A 15,878-nucleotide genomic window follows, 5' to 3' on the forward strand; every position below is an offset into this window, starting at 1 on the left:
ATTTTTCATGTATTTTGTGGGAATTTGTGGAGATTTGGTGGGATTTTTTTTTAGAATTTGGTCGTGTTTTGAGAAGATGTAGGGAATGTTGTGGGATTTTTCCTGGAATTTTGTTGGATTTTGAGGAGATTTTGTGGGATGTTTGTGGAACTTTGAGGGTCTTTTCTGGAATTTTGTGAGATTCTGCAGAGAATTGAGGAATTATCTGTGATTTTTCATGTATTTTGTAAGAATTTGTGGAGATTTGGTGGGATTTTTGTTGAAATTTGTAGAGTTTTGAGAAGATGTAGGGAATTTGGTGGGATTTTTGTGGAATTTGGTAGAGTTTTGGAATGATTTAGGTCATTTTGTGGGATATTTCTGGAATTTGGTAGGGCTTTTCAGGAATTTTGTAGTATTTTGAAAAGATTTAGGGAATTTTGTGTTGTTTTTCTTGAAGTTTGTGGGAAACTGTGGTGATTTTATGGGGCGTTTCTGGAATTTGGTCAAGATTTCAGAAGATTTGGGGATTTTTGTGGGATTTTTGTGGGATGTTCTGGGAATTGGCAGAGATTTTGTGGGACATTCCTGCGAATTGGTAGGGTTTTGAAATGATTTAGGGAATTTTGTGGGACTTGTCTGGAATTTTGAGGGGATTTTTCTGGAATTGTGTGGGATTCTGAAGAGACTTGAAGAATTTTGAGGAATTTGTTTTAGATTTTGTGGGAATTTGTGGAGATTCTGTGGGATATTTTTCTAGAATTTGGTCGTGTTTTAGAAGAATTAGGGAAATCTGTGGGATTTTTTTTGGATTTTGTGGACATTTGTGGACATTTTGTGGGATGTTGGTGGAACTTTGAGCGTCTTTTCTGGAATTTTGTGAGATTCTGCAGAGAATTGAGGAATTATCTGTGATTTTTCATGTATTTTGTAAGAATTTGTGGAGATTTGGTGGGATTTTTGTTGAAATTTGTAGAGTTTTGAGAAGATGTAGGGAATTTGGTGGGATTTTTGTGGAATTTGGTGGGCCTTTTCAAGGACTTTGTGTGGTTTTGAGGAGAGTTGAAGTATTTTGAGGAATTTTTCTTAGATTTTGTGGAAACTTGTGGAGGTTTTGTGTGATTTTTGTGGAATTTTGTGGGATAGTGAGGCGATTTAGGGATCTTGAGGGATTTTTCATGTATTTTGTGGGAATTAGTGGAGATTTGGTGGGATTTTTTTTTAGAATTTGGTCGTGTTTTGAGAAGGGTTTGCAGGGACTAGGTATGTTTTTATTTTTTTCCCTGGGAGCCACCTAGGACCAGATGGTGTTAACACACAAGCATACCCTCTCCCCCAGCTAATCAATGGGAAAGGTCCTGATGTCTGTTGTGACTCAGGATCCTTGATCCGCATTGGTGACCTCTCTGTGAGTTTGGCATGGGTCAAATTAGAGAAGTGCCATACTTCTACAGGGGTATGTAGAACTACAGGGGGGTCGGGCTCTGTAGGTGAACAATTAAAAAAATTCATAACATGCAGAGCCTTACAGAGCCTCTCAATGGGAAGAATGATCTTTGTTCCTCCCCACTGCTGATCAAGGACTCTTTTAAGGTTCTGATGTGTCCTTTCCACTATTGATTGCCCTGTGGGAGAGTGAGGTATGCCTGTGGCGTGCTTCACCCCGCACTGGCTGAAGAAATCTCTCAGTCTATGGGAGGTGTAAGCGGGCCCATGATCTGTTTTTATTTGTTCTGGGACTCCCAGGGTAGCAAACACAAGGAGAAAATGTTGGCTGGTATGTTTGGCATTTTCTCCTGTGTGGGCTGAAGCAAACACTGCACCTGTGACCTAAGTCCCCATGGAGGCGGGATGGTAGTTTTTGCAGGAGGGATGGAGTGGTGCGGCATTTGATTTGATGTCAGTGCACGGGGCTGTCCCATGCTCTGATTGAAGTTTCCTTAATGCCAGTTTGGTCTGGGTAACCATTGGTGGTTGGGTGGCTATAAAAAATGTCTCTCGGGGCAATCCTTAAAAAAGTGTCCAGGCTTGCCGCAGTTAAAACAGTGGCTTGAGCTTGAGTCCTTTATCATTTCAGCTGCATAGGCACTGGATATCCTTTCTGCCAGCCCTTTAGAACCCGCAAGGGCTACTGTGTTTTCGGTAGAAGTGGAGACATGCTTGGCGCAGGCTTCAACCATTTGGTCTTATGGTTGGTTCAGGGTCAGGTGGGAGGGCCTGTAAAACTGCTTTACATTCCATGTTGGCATTGGCCATTGCTATTTTTACCAACAATTCTTTTTGTGCCTTTGGGCACTCTATTTGCTTTTCAATGGCAATTTCAGCTTGTCTATATATTTAATGAAATACTCACTTGCCCCTTGCTTAATGTTAGTGAAGCACTGCGTTGGCACCTTGTTACCTGGGGTGACAAGAAGAGATGTCAGAGATTGCAGCATTGGCAATATCATGGAGAGTGTTATGAATACACGAATACACTAGAAAGAGAGATATATAAGGAAAGGTTTTATTAATTATAGCAAGCCAGCAATAAGCAAAGTCGGCGCCGGGCGGCAGGGAGGAGAAGGAGAAACCTCTTCCCACGGAGCTGCCGCGCTTCCCGCTTCCATGTTTGTCCTTTTATTCGTTTCGGCCTCCTGATGATGTGGCTTTCCTCCGGCGTTTCTACGCATGCGTCTCTGGTCATTAGATGATCTTTCTCTGCCCTCTTGTGGTCGTAGAAGGGAGGCTCCAAGTCTTCCTCACTCCTACTCTACTGACCTTTTCTCACTGTTTCTCTCTCAAGGTTTATCTTGTCCTAGTGTTCCAGGAATTTCTGCTAGTCTGTTATTAATTATGCCAGCTTCAGCAAGTTAGTGGCCTTCAGCCCCTTCTCAACTTTATATCTAAAGTACAATTTCGCAAAGCATTCTATCATATCTTTTTATTTAGGCGAACAAAAGAGTTTCTATCTATCACAACCCCCCCCTTTTTCTATTTCTTACTTTTGTTCGCTGAATCTTTGTAGTTCTTTTTTACTTAATTCTAAATAATCTTCTGTTTCTTCTCCCTTTAAGGCCTCATATTTAGCATGTATTAACATAAGGTGTGCTGCTTCTAATCTGTTTTTTACGATATTAATAATTTTATTAAGAATGCAAGGGCCTAAAGTAAGTACTAAAATTAGTAAAATTGAGGGCCCCATTATGGTGGATAATAAAGTACTTAACCAGGGGGAGTAATTAAACCAAGATTCATACCAATTCTGTTGCATTTCTTGTTCTTCTTTTCTCTTTTTCAGTCCTTCCTGTAATTTGGCCATGGTTTCTCTTACTATTCCACTTTTATTTACATGTACACAACGTTCTTCCTTAAGGGCAGCACAAAGGCCTCCTTGTCGTAAAAATAATAGATTTAATCCCCTTCTATTTTGTAAGGCCACTTCAGCCAGTGGGTCTAGGGAGTCTGTGAGATCCTTTATAGATTTATCAATTCTTCTTAAATCCTCATCTACTGAAATTCTAAGCTCTCTGAGTCCCTGGTGCTGATTTACTAAAGATGCTACACCTGTTCCTAATCCAGCCCCTCCTATGCCTAGCAATACAGCTACTGTTAGTGCTGTGAGGGGTTCTCGCTTCACTAAATGATGTTCTGGGTTTTGATATTGTGTATACACATATTCTTCAGAATGATAAATAATTCTGGGAACTATTATGACCTGTATGCAGAATTCATAAGTTTCATTAAAGGCTGTTATAGAAACACATGGGGTTACTCCTAAAGTGTTACAAACCCATTTAGTATTAGGTGCTGGAATCAGCCACTGAGCTGGCTTGCGAGGGTCATTAATCAGTATTTTTGTTTGGCATAAGTAATTCTTATCTAGGGGCACATTTCCCACACATTTCCCTTTTCCAGTGACTCGAGATAATGTTATTCCTGGAGTATTTTCCCTTCCTGATTGCCATAAGCAAGCAGCAGGATTGGTACCATTCACTCTTTTTGGTTCTGCTATGGAGCCTATGGCCTCATAAAAGGGTGGATTAATGTTATAACATAACCAACATTCTCTAGTTAAATTTGGATGTGTATCATTTAATACTTTAAAGGTAGCTTGCAGAATTTTCCAAAGAGCTTTGTTTCCATATTCTTGGGGTGTCTCTACTGTGGTTAATACTTGGGTGTTATTTTCTAATTTTTCTGAATGGTTATTGTGATCCCTTACTTTAGGGTCTTCTACTCCCCACACCACTGGATTTGGTCCAACAGATCCCGAGTCATGGGGAACTACCTCTTTCTTTATGAGTATATGCACCCCCCGATCCCTTCCGGGTTCCCATACTCTGAGACCCCAGGTTCTTCCCAATAACCACCCAGGATCTTGGGATTGTGTAATATTTATATAGTGAAATTTGCAAGTTCCAATATATGTTATCTCCCCTGAGGGGCCTATCCAGGGCTTTACACATCCGTGTGGACCCCATTCAACCTTTAGATACTTATCTGGGTTTTGTACTTTCCATCCCATGGAAATTGTCTCACAGCCCCAATATCTACAGTAAAATTCTCCGGGATAATTACAATACCCTCTGCCTGGATTAGAAGCTGGGCACATGTATAGTACCTTATGCCCAGGTGGGAAATAATTAATACCCTTCCACTTAATGAGAGAGTCTAGTGTAACTTGAAAGCTAGGGGCTCCAGAGGTAATTTGTGATAGAATAATAACCTGGTCCTCCCATCGGGTTAAGGACCAATTAAAGGGTTCATGAGTCTTACTTGTACAAATGTTAAATGTGCTAATTAAAATTATAAATATTACTGACCTTTTTAATGAGCATTGGCTTCCCTTGCTATAATAGAGGCTTTTCTTTTGTAAAATACCAATTTGGGCTTCCCATAAATTATTTTGCTGGGTTGTCTCATTCCCATTCTTGTGGCATTTCCAGGACCATGACCTTTTGGTCCCATGTATTTTGGAGTGTTTCCCTCCACAGTTTATTACTCCTCTGCCTCTCCCGTCGTCGACCCGGTTGCCTCGGGCCACGGGGTGTACCATCGTCTCGGCAGCAAGAGTATTCTTCAGGAGGGAGATTACTCCTTTTTTTATTCTTTCTTTGTATATATTTTTCCCAACTTCTATGTTTTACTAAAGGGGTATCACACCTCAATTCCTGGAGCCACCGTCTGCACGACCCAGCTACTATATTTATTACAAAAGGTGCAGGTTCGTTTGGATGGTAACAATAATACAAGGAATTGACTCCTTTTGAGTAAATGGCCCACCACTTTTCTGATCCTTTCTCAAATTCCCCTGCCTGTGTTTTGGTTCTTAAGGCCCAATCGGTGAGTCTCCTCTGGGCAATGTAGCAAAATCTACACACCCCTCTCGGTGGGTAGCCTCTATGACAGTGGGTCCACCAATGTTCTTCACATACTATACTTTTAAAACAAACAAAAGGGTAACAATTCTGGCATACAGCACAACCTATTTTAACATTACTATTATATATTTCCTCCCTACTAGATGGGGGTATCTTATATTCTATATAAAAGCCTTTATGGAGTTTACTATTCATAAGTTTCTAAGCAGATTAATAATTTTCAGATTTTTTTTTTTTTTTTTTTTTTTTTTTTTTTTCAGGATATTTTAAGTCTCAGGTCCCCAGCCGGGCTAACCACTTCCCAGTTATTAGTTTTTGGTGGCTCCACAGGTCCCTTAATTCGACTGGCATGTGTCCATCCCTTCTCCGCAGTTCGGATTGCAGAATCAGTTGTTAGCAGGACTTGATACGGTCCTTCCCACTTTGGTGTTAGGGGGTTCTCTTTCCAACTTCTTATCAACACCCAATCTCCGGGTTGTACTTGGTGTAATATAAAATCCAATGGTGGTCTTTGAGCTAGCATTCCTTTTTCCCACAATGCCTTCTTATACTTCATTAATTTTATTAAGTACTTATTGATATACTGATCACTTACATTTGGATGTGTTTGAACTTCTTCTATATTATAAGGCATACCATATAACATCTCAAAAGGGGAAATTCCCAAATCTGCCCTTGGCTGAGTTCGAATATTCAGAAAGGCTAATGGAACACATTTGACCCATGATAGTTTTGTTTCCATTACTAGCTTAGTAAGTTGTTTTTTTATTTCTCCATTCATTCTTTCTACTCTCCTAGAACTTGGAGGGTGCCAAGGGGTGTGTTGTTCCCACTTTATTCCTAATGCCTCCGACACCTCCTGAGTTATTTTTGATGTAAAATGGGGACTTTTGTCAGAGTCTATTGTCTCTGGTACCCCATATCTGGAAATTATTTCTTCCAATAACACCTTTACAACTGTTCGTGAAGTTTCCCTAGATGTAGGGAAAGCTTTTACAAAATGGGTGAGATGATCCACTAGGACCAGGAGATATTTAAGTCTCCCTACCTTTGGTAGTTCTGCAAAGTCAATCTGAATATTTGCAAAAGGTCTTTTTGCTAAGGGTCTCCCTCCATAAGGTAATTTTCTGAGATTCTTTCTATTTGTTTTTAAACATGGGAGGCAGCTTCTAGTAATTTGCTTAGCTAAGTCTCGAATACCTGTGCTCATATACTTTGCTGCAAAATAATCGATTAGTCCTTGTGCTCCCCAATGTGTCCTTTGATGCATTTTTTCTAATATTCTCTGAGCTATGGCTTTTGGTAGTACTTCTCGGCCATCTGGAAGGAACCATCTCCCCTCTGAGTTTTCTATCGCTCCTGTCTCTGGGAGTTTTAATCTCTCTTCCTCAGTAAATTTACTTCTTAAATCACTATCCTTATGTTCCATAATTTCTTCATGCCCCCCTTTTTCTTTTAGGACCATTGTCCGTAATGCCACCCGTTTTGCCTCCTGATCTGCGGCATTATTTCCCCTACTCCTCAAGTCCATTCCCGTCTGATGTCCTTTCAAATGAACCACTGCCAACTTTTTGGGCCCTCTCAGGGCTTTTAATACTGCAATTATGAGTTTTTGATGGACTAAATCTTTCCCTTGGGAATTTATTAAACCTCTTTCTTCCCACAGTTTACCAAACGTATGCACCACTCCATAACTATATCTGGAATCTGTATATATTGTCCCCTCCTTTCCTTCTAATAATTCCAATGCTCTTAATACTGCATACAATTCACAAGCTTGGGCTGACCAAGATTTGTCTAATGGACCTGATTCTAGGACTTGCAAATCAGGTCCTCGTACAATGGCATAGCCTGTTTTCCTCTTTCCTTCTATTACTCTGGAGGACCCATCCACAAACAACTTTTCTCCGCTTTCTAATTCCTCTGCTTCCAAATGAGGTCTAATTTTGGTTTGTTCCTCAATTGTAGTTATACAGTCATGTGTCAGGGATTCGCCTTCGGGTTCTCCATACAAAAATGCAGCCGGATTTTGTAAAGTGGTGGTTTCTAATATTAAGTTTGGGGCCTCAACTAAAATTCCTTCATATTTTAGAAGTCTAGCATCTGAAATCCACTTATCCGCCTTTTGTTGTAACACACCCCGAATATTATGGGGGAACATTACCTTCAAATTGCTATTAAAGGTGATTTTCCTAGCTTCCTCCACCAGCAGGGCACATCCTGCTACTGCTTGCAAACAAGTTGGCCAGCCCTTACTCACGGGGTCCAAGATCTTTGATAGATACCCTATCGGCTTCTTTCTCCCTGCCCACTCCCGAGTCAAAACTCCGAAGGCAATTCCATCTTCCACATTTACAAACAAATAAAAAGGTCTCCTTAAATCTGGGAGACTCAAGACAGGAGCATGAATTAAACTTTCTTTTAGCTCCCGGAATTTTTCTGTATCTTCTAAACTCCATTTCATTAATCCCTCTTGTGTCAATTTATGATATAAAAATGTAACTTTGCTACTATAATTTTCAATCCACTGTCTACAGTATCCTGTTAATCCCAAGATTTGACGTATCTGTCTTTTATTTTTTGGAATTGGTAATGATAAAATTCCTTGTACTCTTTCAGGATCTATCTTTTTTTTTTCCTTCTTTAAGGTAATGACCTAAATATCTTACCTCTTTTTCAACGAATTGGAGCTTTGCCTTGGATACTTTCAATCCCTTTAAACCCAGAAAATTTAACAACTTAATACTCTCTCTCTTTACGTCTTCTTCCTCTTTCCCAGCTAAAAGCAAGCCATCCACATATTGTATCAAGGTCACTCTTGGGTCTATCTGATAATCCTGTAAAATCTGTTCTAATGCTTGCCCAAATAAATTGGGGGATTCGGTGAATCCCTGGGGTAATACCGTCCATCTCAGTTGTTGTCTCCTCCCCGTATCTGGATCTTCCCATTCAAAAGCGAAATAATCTCGACTAGCCTCATCAAGAGGACAGGCCCAGAATGCATCTTTTAAATCTATAACACTGTACCACAAACTGTCAGGCCCCAACTTACTTAATAACGTGTACGAATTTGCAACTACGGGGAACCGTGCTACTGTGCGTTTGTTAATTTCTCTTAAATCTTGTACCAAACGTTATGTCCCATCTGGCTTCTTTACTGGCAGTATGGGTGTGTTAAAAGGTGACATACATGGTTCTAATAGTCCCTTGCTTAACAATCTGTCAATTTCTGGTTTCAACCCTCTTCGTCCCTCAGGTGACAAGGGATATTGTTTTATTCTGACTGGAATTTCTGGGTTTTTAATAGTAACCGAGAATGGGGTTATCTTCAGCTGTCCCACACTCTCAGGTGTATACCACACTTCTGGGTTTATTTTTTCTTCATCTTCTATTCTTAAAGGACATAATCTTATTTTCCACTCCTTATCAACTACATCTAAATGTATTCCCAATTCAATAATTAAATCTCGTCCCAACAAATTATAATCTGCTTCTGGTACTAATAAAAAAATTTCCCACCCCAATTTTTGACTCTGATTCTATTATCACATCTTTAATAACCCCCACTTCAAAGGGTTCCCCCTTTGCTCCCACTACCGTGGCAGTTTCTTTAGATATACTACATCCTGTAGGTAAAAACTGAATGGTTGATCTCTCAGCTCCAGTATCCACCAAGAATGTTATTTCTTGGTGCTGGGGACCCACTTTTAGCTTTATCAAGGGCTCTTTAGGGTGGTCTTGGGTCCCTAAAAAAAAGAGCCCCTGACCTCCCTAGTCTTCTTTGAACATCTTTTCATCCTGGATCCTTACCCTACATTCTCTTTTAAAATGTCCTTTCTTTCCACAGTAAAAACAAGTTTTAGCGTTTTGTTTTTCTTTTGAATCTCTCATTGGTCTCTGTTGTTTCCCTTTCCAGGTTTGATCCCTACTCTCTCTTACAGCAGCCGCCATCATTTTAGTCTGCCTCTTCTGAGCCTCCTCTTCTCTTCTAACATACACTTTTTGTGCTTCTCTCAAAAGTTCATCCAAACTTCTATCTTGCCACCCATCCAATTTTTCTATCTTCCTCCAAATATCCTCCCAGGCTTTTGCCACAAATTGTGCTTTAAGCAGTGCTTGTCCCAGTTGGGTATCTGGATCCATTCCAGAATATAATTGAAAATTCTTTCTTAGTCTTTCTAACCATTCTGTAGGAGTTTCATCCTTCTTTTGCCTCTCATTAAATGCTTTATTAATATTATGACCCCTTGGGACTGCCTCCCTAATTCCCTGAATTATAATAGTTCTTAAATCCTGCATGTGTACTCTATGGGCTGGATTCTGATGATCCCAATGGGGATTTTGAAAGGGGCCATTTTACATCTGCCAGTGGTCCCTGGGCATGCTGAGCATCCCAGATGCGCATTCCTTCCCTTCTAATCATGTTTCTCTCTTCTGCCGTAAATAAAATACTCAAAATAGATTGTAATTCTTCCCAGGTGTATATATTAGGTCCTAAGAATTGATCAACTCTTTCTGCAACCCCCAATGGATCTTCCAATAAATGCCCCATCTCCTTTTTAAAATCTCTGACATCCCCCGAACTAAGGGGGACAGATATAAATCCTATTCCAGCTTGGGGGCCACCCATTGGCATCTCTCTCAATGGGAATAGGTTCTCCTGTCTCCTTCTGAATCTATTCCTGGTAATAGGCCCCACCTCTGGCATGTCTAAATCCTCCTCCTCGGGATTCGGAGGGGGAGGGGCTCGTGGTGGTGGTGGTGGTGGTACAAATGGAGGGGGGGGGATTATCAAAGCATCTTCTTTTCGAGGTTTCTTTTTCTTTCCCTTCCCCTCCCCCGAATTCTCTGTCAACCTAAATATAAAAGCCTCAGGATTTACTACCCGGATCTCTGCATAAGCACTTTCCTCTGGGTTAAAGGGAATCTTTGTTCTTACCCATGAATTTAATTTTTGTTTAACCCAATCTTCAGTTGATCCAAATACAGGCCAAAATACATTCCTTGAAATTTCCTTTCCTCCCTGTATTTCTACACAATAATGAATCATTTTTGCCTTATCCTTATTTTCTGTTCCTGGGAAATGCTCCCAATTCTCTAATATAAAACCCAACGGACTATCTCTAGGTACGGGTGGAAGTTTAATAGATACAGGGTGCTTGCTTCTCCCCTGCCCCATTCTTCCGGAGTGCCTTCAATCACACAGCCGCTTTCGCTTCCCCTTGTTTGTGGCCCACGCCCTCGCGGGCTAATGGGAACCGCACTACTGAAGGGCCCGAACTCGCTTGGGGAATCCGTCGACCAGTCCCCCTCTCACACACACCCCACTCGCCACAATCCGGGATCCCGACCCCGACCGAACGGTTCCCGTAATACTCACGCGTCCTGCGTCTTCGTCCGGACTCTGTGCACAGATTTTAAGGGGTCGACCGGTCTCCCTTTTGCTTATTGCTTAGATCTTTTAGGTTCGTCGGTGCAACTGAGGCAGGAACCGGTCCTCCGGACCGCTAAATATTAAAGCGGGGGCGCCCACCGGTGGTGCCGAGTATCCGTCCTGCAGATTGCATCCGAGTCACGGGACCAAATTTGTTATGAATACACTAGAAAGAAATATATAAGGAAAGGTTTTATTAATTATAGCAAGCCAGCAATAAGCAAAGTCGGCGCCGGGCGGCAAGGAGGAGGAGGAAAAACCTCTTCCCACGGAGCTGCCGCGCTTCCCGCTTCCGTGTTTGTCCTTTTATTCGTTTCGGCCTCCTGATGATGTGGCTTTCCTCTGGCGTTTCTGCACATGCGTCTCTGGTCATTAGATGATCTTTCTCTGCCCTCTTGTGGTCGTAGAAGGGAGGCTCCAAGTCTTCCTCACTCCTACTCCACTGACCTTTTCTCACTGTTTCTCTCTCAAGGTTTATCTTGTCCTAGTGTTCCAGGAATTTCTGCTAGTCTGTTATTAATTATGCCAGCTTCAGCAAGTTAGTGGCCTTCAGCCCCTTCTCTACTTTATATCTAAAGTACAATTTCGCAAAGCATTCTATCATATCTATATATTTAGGCGAACAAAAGAGTTTCTATCTATCACAGAGAGCTGCCTCAGGCAGTTCTCAGGCCTGTTCCCATGGTTTCTAGAAGTCACTTTCTCCTGCCAACTGCTCTAGTGTTAAATTAGGTTTGTTGGCATCTTTCATATATGATGCGTCTGCCAATTGCTTAAAATGTTTCTTCCACTGCCTTTCCCACAGCATATATTCTGATGGGGAGAGAAGACAGTTCATAATATTTTTAATGTCATGGGACACCATGACATGGGCTGCAAAGGTGGCTTCCAGTAAGTGTTTAAAAAAATGAGAGCCTTGACTATGCTCCTCAGTGGCTGCACAGCACCTGCAAATCCCTGTAGTCTAGGGACTCCCATACATTTATGAGTGCCCCTGCCCTGTTCTTCTTATATACCACAGGGAAAGCTAATATTGTTTTAGACAGGGCTGAGTCTCCTGCCCGCGTGGCTTCCCTTTGTACCTCGGCCCAGTGGTCTTCACATTCAGATTCTGAATATGAGGGCTCACTGCTCTCATCTCCTGGTGGGGATGGGGGGGCTCTTGATGACAGTGCATGGCTGTTTCCGGCAACCGGTACTGGCTTGCTTGTGAGCATCTGAAGAAGCCAAGATGGCTTCCTTCCGGTTGCCGCCATTCTGACTTCCAGTCCTCATGTTGGGAGGACTGGAGGTTGGAGTGACATCGGGAGTGGAGCTCTGGTAGGAAGGGGCATGACTGGGGTCCACAACGGGGAGGAGTTTCCCGGTGGATGGGGAAGGGCCTAACGCGGTTACACCCAACGACGCAGTGGAAAGGGAGGAGGAGCAGGGCGTGGCAGGAAGAGAAGGGGTAGAGGCGGGAAAGTGGCCATTTTGAGGTACAAGGGCAGGAAAACTGGCGTGTGAGGGAGACAAGACGGCAGGGCTGGCCATGTTGCCAGCGCCATCTTTAGCATTATCATGAACCGTGGGGGATATAACTGGGTATGTAAGCATAGGGAGGAAGGTAGAGGAAAGACCCAGAAGGGCATGGCCAGTACCATCCTGGCAAGGGTAGAGAGGAGGTGGGGGGGTGTTAGAGAGACGGAAGCAACCCTGTGCCTGGTGGCTACGTCCAGCCACCAACTGCCCCTCAGATAAGGAAGAGGGTTTAAGGACACTCGGAGAGGTTAATGGGGATGGGGGTTTTAACTGGGGATTCCAAACACCCTCAACATTTTTCCCCTCTTTCTCAAATGAAAGAATAATAGTTTGAAACAAAGGAAAAAGCTTAGCAACAAAAAAATCTCCATCCGCTTGAACCATGTACAACTTTCTCTCCACATTGTCCCAAAAATCTCCCAACTAAACAGAATTAGAATCAACTTTAAAATGCTTAAAAATCTAATGAATAGATCTCTCCAATTCCTCTTTTGAAAACTTAAAATTTCCCGCATTAAGGGTGCCCACAACTTGGAGGTAAAAATCTCTCTCAAGAGGGCTCAGCTTGGGTCTAGAAAACTGATTCCCCATCCTTTTCACTCCCCACCCAGCAGCGAAATGCAAACTGAAATAAGAAAGGCCAAAAAAACCCTTGAGAGTATAAATTTACAACTTTTCTTCGGCCGATGCCAATGGAGCCAATGGAAAGGTGGTGGGCAGGTGGTCATCTGGTGGCCGGTCCTCAGGGGCTCTTCTGTCTTCTGTCTTCTTGGCCCCAGATGCTCAACGAGGGTCCCAGTCGCAGCCCTTCGGATTGCCTCTTGCTAGAATGCGAGAGGTTCTCCTCAAGGGGTGGCAGCTCCAACAGCAACACACTCTGCAGTTAAAACTGCAGGCGGACGCTTCTTCCGGGGCTCTTCAGATGCCCCATGTTGGGCGTCACCTGCCGTGATGGGGTCGATGGCAGGGAGTGCCACGACTACTCTGAAGAAGCTGTCCTGAAAAGGACAGCTCAGGGGCACAGGCACGTCCCTTGCCCGGCGAGTGATCTCAGCTCAGCGGCAGCTTGCAGACGACGCGGAGAGAGCGATTAGAGCGCTGTATGGCATTCCACCAAGAAATGGCCTTTATTATAACACAGTCCTCAGTGAAGGGAGCCAGTGACAGCAGCTCTCTTCAACTGGGGAAAAACCACAGTATATATAGGGAAGGAGAGGGGCGGGGGAAACTTAGATACAAGTAGCAGGGTGGAATGACAATGCACCAATGGGGTGCAACAGTTTAACAGAAAACAGGAAAGGGTGTCTGGGAGATACATTTCTCTCACTATGAGGGGAAGTGCCTGGCCTAGTATGAAGCTTTCCAGGGGAGTGCCAGCACTCATCTGTTTGCCAGTTCCTTGCCCCCCACACTAGCAGTAGTTCAAAGTGATCATTGAATTGACAGGATAATCTCCTAGCCTTTGGAGAAGGCTATTGAGCAAAACAAACCTTTGGCAGAGGCCTGTAATTATCTAGTCTAAATTAAATCTTGATGAAAAGCAATGCTTCTCTTAAAATCGAGGTCATGAGAAAGAAGGAAAACTTCTCCCTTGTTGAAACGATGATGGATCAGTTACCAAGCTGTTCTGCTCTTCTCAGGGGTGTCTCTCACAGCTCCCCTTTGGAACGTGTTTGATGGAGAGATGTGGCCATATACCCGTGCATCCTGCCTGGACCAACTTCCTCTCTTGGCAGCCCTTTGTCTCTGGACCAGGGGCAAAGGCTTTCCCCACTGCCTGATGCTGCTGCTTCTCACTCTGCTCACCTCACTCCCTAGCTGTTTGGGCTCACCTGTTTTACAGTAAAGAAATGGGTGCTTCAGGCTGTGCAGAGGCTGGCTCTGCCCACTGTGTATGAGCGCTTTACTGGCGGGGCGGGGTAACACAGATGTGGCTCTACTCCTGCTGGGGACGGAGATGGAGATGGAGGAGGCCTTTGTAGTGGCAGGGGTGTGCGGTGCCTCACGGTGTTCCTGGCGCTGCTGCAAGTGGGGTGGGGCCGCCGGGGCTCTCCACACAGCTCCGGACTCCAACTCCCTTTTCCATTTTCTCGACATTTGGGGAGCTGGAGCATGGCTTTAGTTTCTCTTTCCGCAGTGCAGGCAGCATCCCGGAAGGGTGCAGGCTGAGCCAGCACGGCAATGCTGCTTCCAGGCACAGGCTGCTGCTGACACGGCTGGCCGGCCCAGCTCCAGCCAGAATGCTACACGCCTGCTTCTTCCCCTGCTCTTGCCCCTCCCCGCCGCCATCTGCTGGTGGTTTGGGCATCCCTCTGGAGAAGGGGATCACACAGGACCCCAAGCTCTTCTGTCTAACTGTTATAAATCCATATTGTGATATTGGCTTTTCGCAAGTATTAAGATGAACGTTATATGTTATATGCTTTTGCTATGTCTTTTTCTCCTGCTAGCAAGCTTAGGTATAGGTCGAGAAGAATTCTGAATGTTAGAGCGAGGTCCTGACTGTTACAAAACAAGATAACTTCCAGTGGACAAGATGATGGGGTCCAGACTGTTATCAGCACTGACCGCCTGCAGAGGAAGGAACCCCAGCCCAAATAAAATTATGAAAAGAAGGAATCAAGCTTCTACGATACATGCTCTAAAAAGATGGCTCCAAGGAGTGGCTATGCAAACTAGTTCTTGGAAAAGAATGCATTAAACTTCTACAGCAAAAATAGATAAAAGGAACATTCCAAAGACACCAGGTGTGGTCTTGGCAGAGAGACAGGCACCTGACCCTTTTTTACCCTTTGATTTCTTATCATTGTCTCCTAAAGGTCTTTTTGTTTATATTAAACCTTTTATAATTTATAAAGCGAGTGAACCTCATTTTTCACATCCCCCACCTCCCCTGTTCCTCCGGCTGTGAAGACCTTTACCCTGCTGGTCCTGGTGGCTGTGCCTTGCTCATGGCCTGCTCTGCTGGCTCCTGTGGAGACTGGCACAGGAGTCCTCCCTTCCCAACTCTGTAGCATCAAACATCCTGTCGGAGCACCACTTGGATTCACGGGCGTTCCAAAACATATTTGTTTCTTTCCTAAGTTGCCAGTCAAACCTCTTGCTTACCTCATTGATGTCTTACATCCTATGCATGTCTTTTTGTCTAGTTCAATTTCTGAAGAGCAACTTTTAAACTTCTGCATACTGGAGGGAAGTGGAGTCTAACCCCACCAATTTTTTGTTTGTTTCTTTTTTTACTTCCTCTTCTTCAGTTGTGAAAGTACAACGCAGAGTACTCTCTTTGCATGCTGAAGTGTGGCTACTATTTAAACCTTTATGTACCTGTCCTTTAATTTTCTTGTATCAGGCCACTTCCTATTAGTGTAGCTCTGTATTTTGAATTAAAAACTGTTGGGTGATTGGGCTGATTGCAGGTTTTTGTTTGTAATTTGTTTCTGCAAAAGCATCCACATATGGTGGGTTTAGTGCTAGCTAAAATCACCAGTGTACCTACTACAAGAATGTACTCATTTCCTGCTGCGAGATACAAATCTCGGAGGAAGGCAAAAGAGGCTCAGAACTTAAAAGGTATGAAGAAA

At 43.4% G+C, this 15,878-nt stretch overlaps 2 protein-coding genes across 2 annotated transcripts; both read right to left on the reverse strand.

Annotated features, from left to right (window-relative positions):
• Positions 1 to 1,566: 1,566 nt before the first annotated feature.
• Positions 1,567 to 5,574, reverse strand: LOC147654488 (endogenous murine leukemia virus Env polyprotein from Emv-2 locus-like). The gene has a single exon (XM_086883777.1). The coding sequence runs from the start codon at positions 5,015 to 5,017 to the stop codon at positions 2,960 to 2,962; it is 2,058 nt and encodes a 685-aa protein (XP_086739903.1). The 5' UTR covers positions 5,018 to 5,574; the 3' UTR covers positions 1,567 to 2,959.
• Positions 5,575 to 5,598: 24 nt separating this feature from the next.
• LOC147654489 (protein NYNRIN-like) lies at positions 5,599 to 7,806 on the reverse strand. The gene has a single exon (XM_086883805.1). The coding sequence runs from the start codon at positions 7,804 to 7,806 to the stop codon at positions 5,599 to 5,601; it is 2,208 nt and encodes a 735-aa protein (XP_086739931.1).
• Positions 7,807 to 15,878: the final 8,072 nt, after the last annotated feature.

The sequence above is a fragment of the Cyanistes caeruleus genome, chromosome 3 (assembly GCF_971803275.1).
Source record: "Cyanistes caeruleus chromosome 3, bCyaCae1.hap1.1, whole genome shotgun sequence".
NCBI classification, from domain to species: Eukaryota; Metazoa; Chordata; class Aves; order Passeriformes; family Paridae; genus Cyanistes; species Cyanistes caeruleus.

Coding starts and splice junctions, on each gene's coding strand:
- LOC147654488 (XM_086883777.1), bottom strand. CDS start 5,017: ATGGTACACCCCGTGGCCCGAGGCAACCGGGTCGACGACGGGAGAGGC.
- LOC147654489 (XM_086883805.1), bottom strand. CDS start 7,806: ATGAAATGGAGTTTAGAAGATACAGAAAAATTCCGGGAGCTAAAAGAA.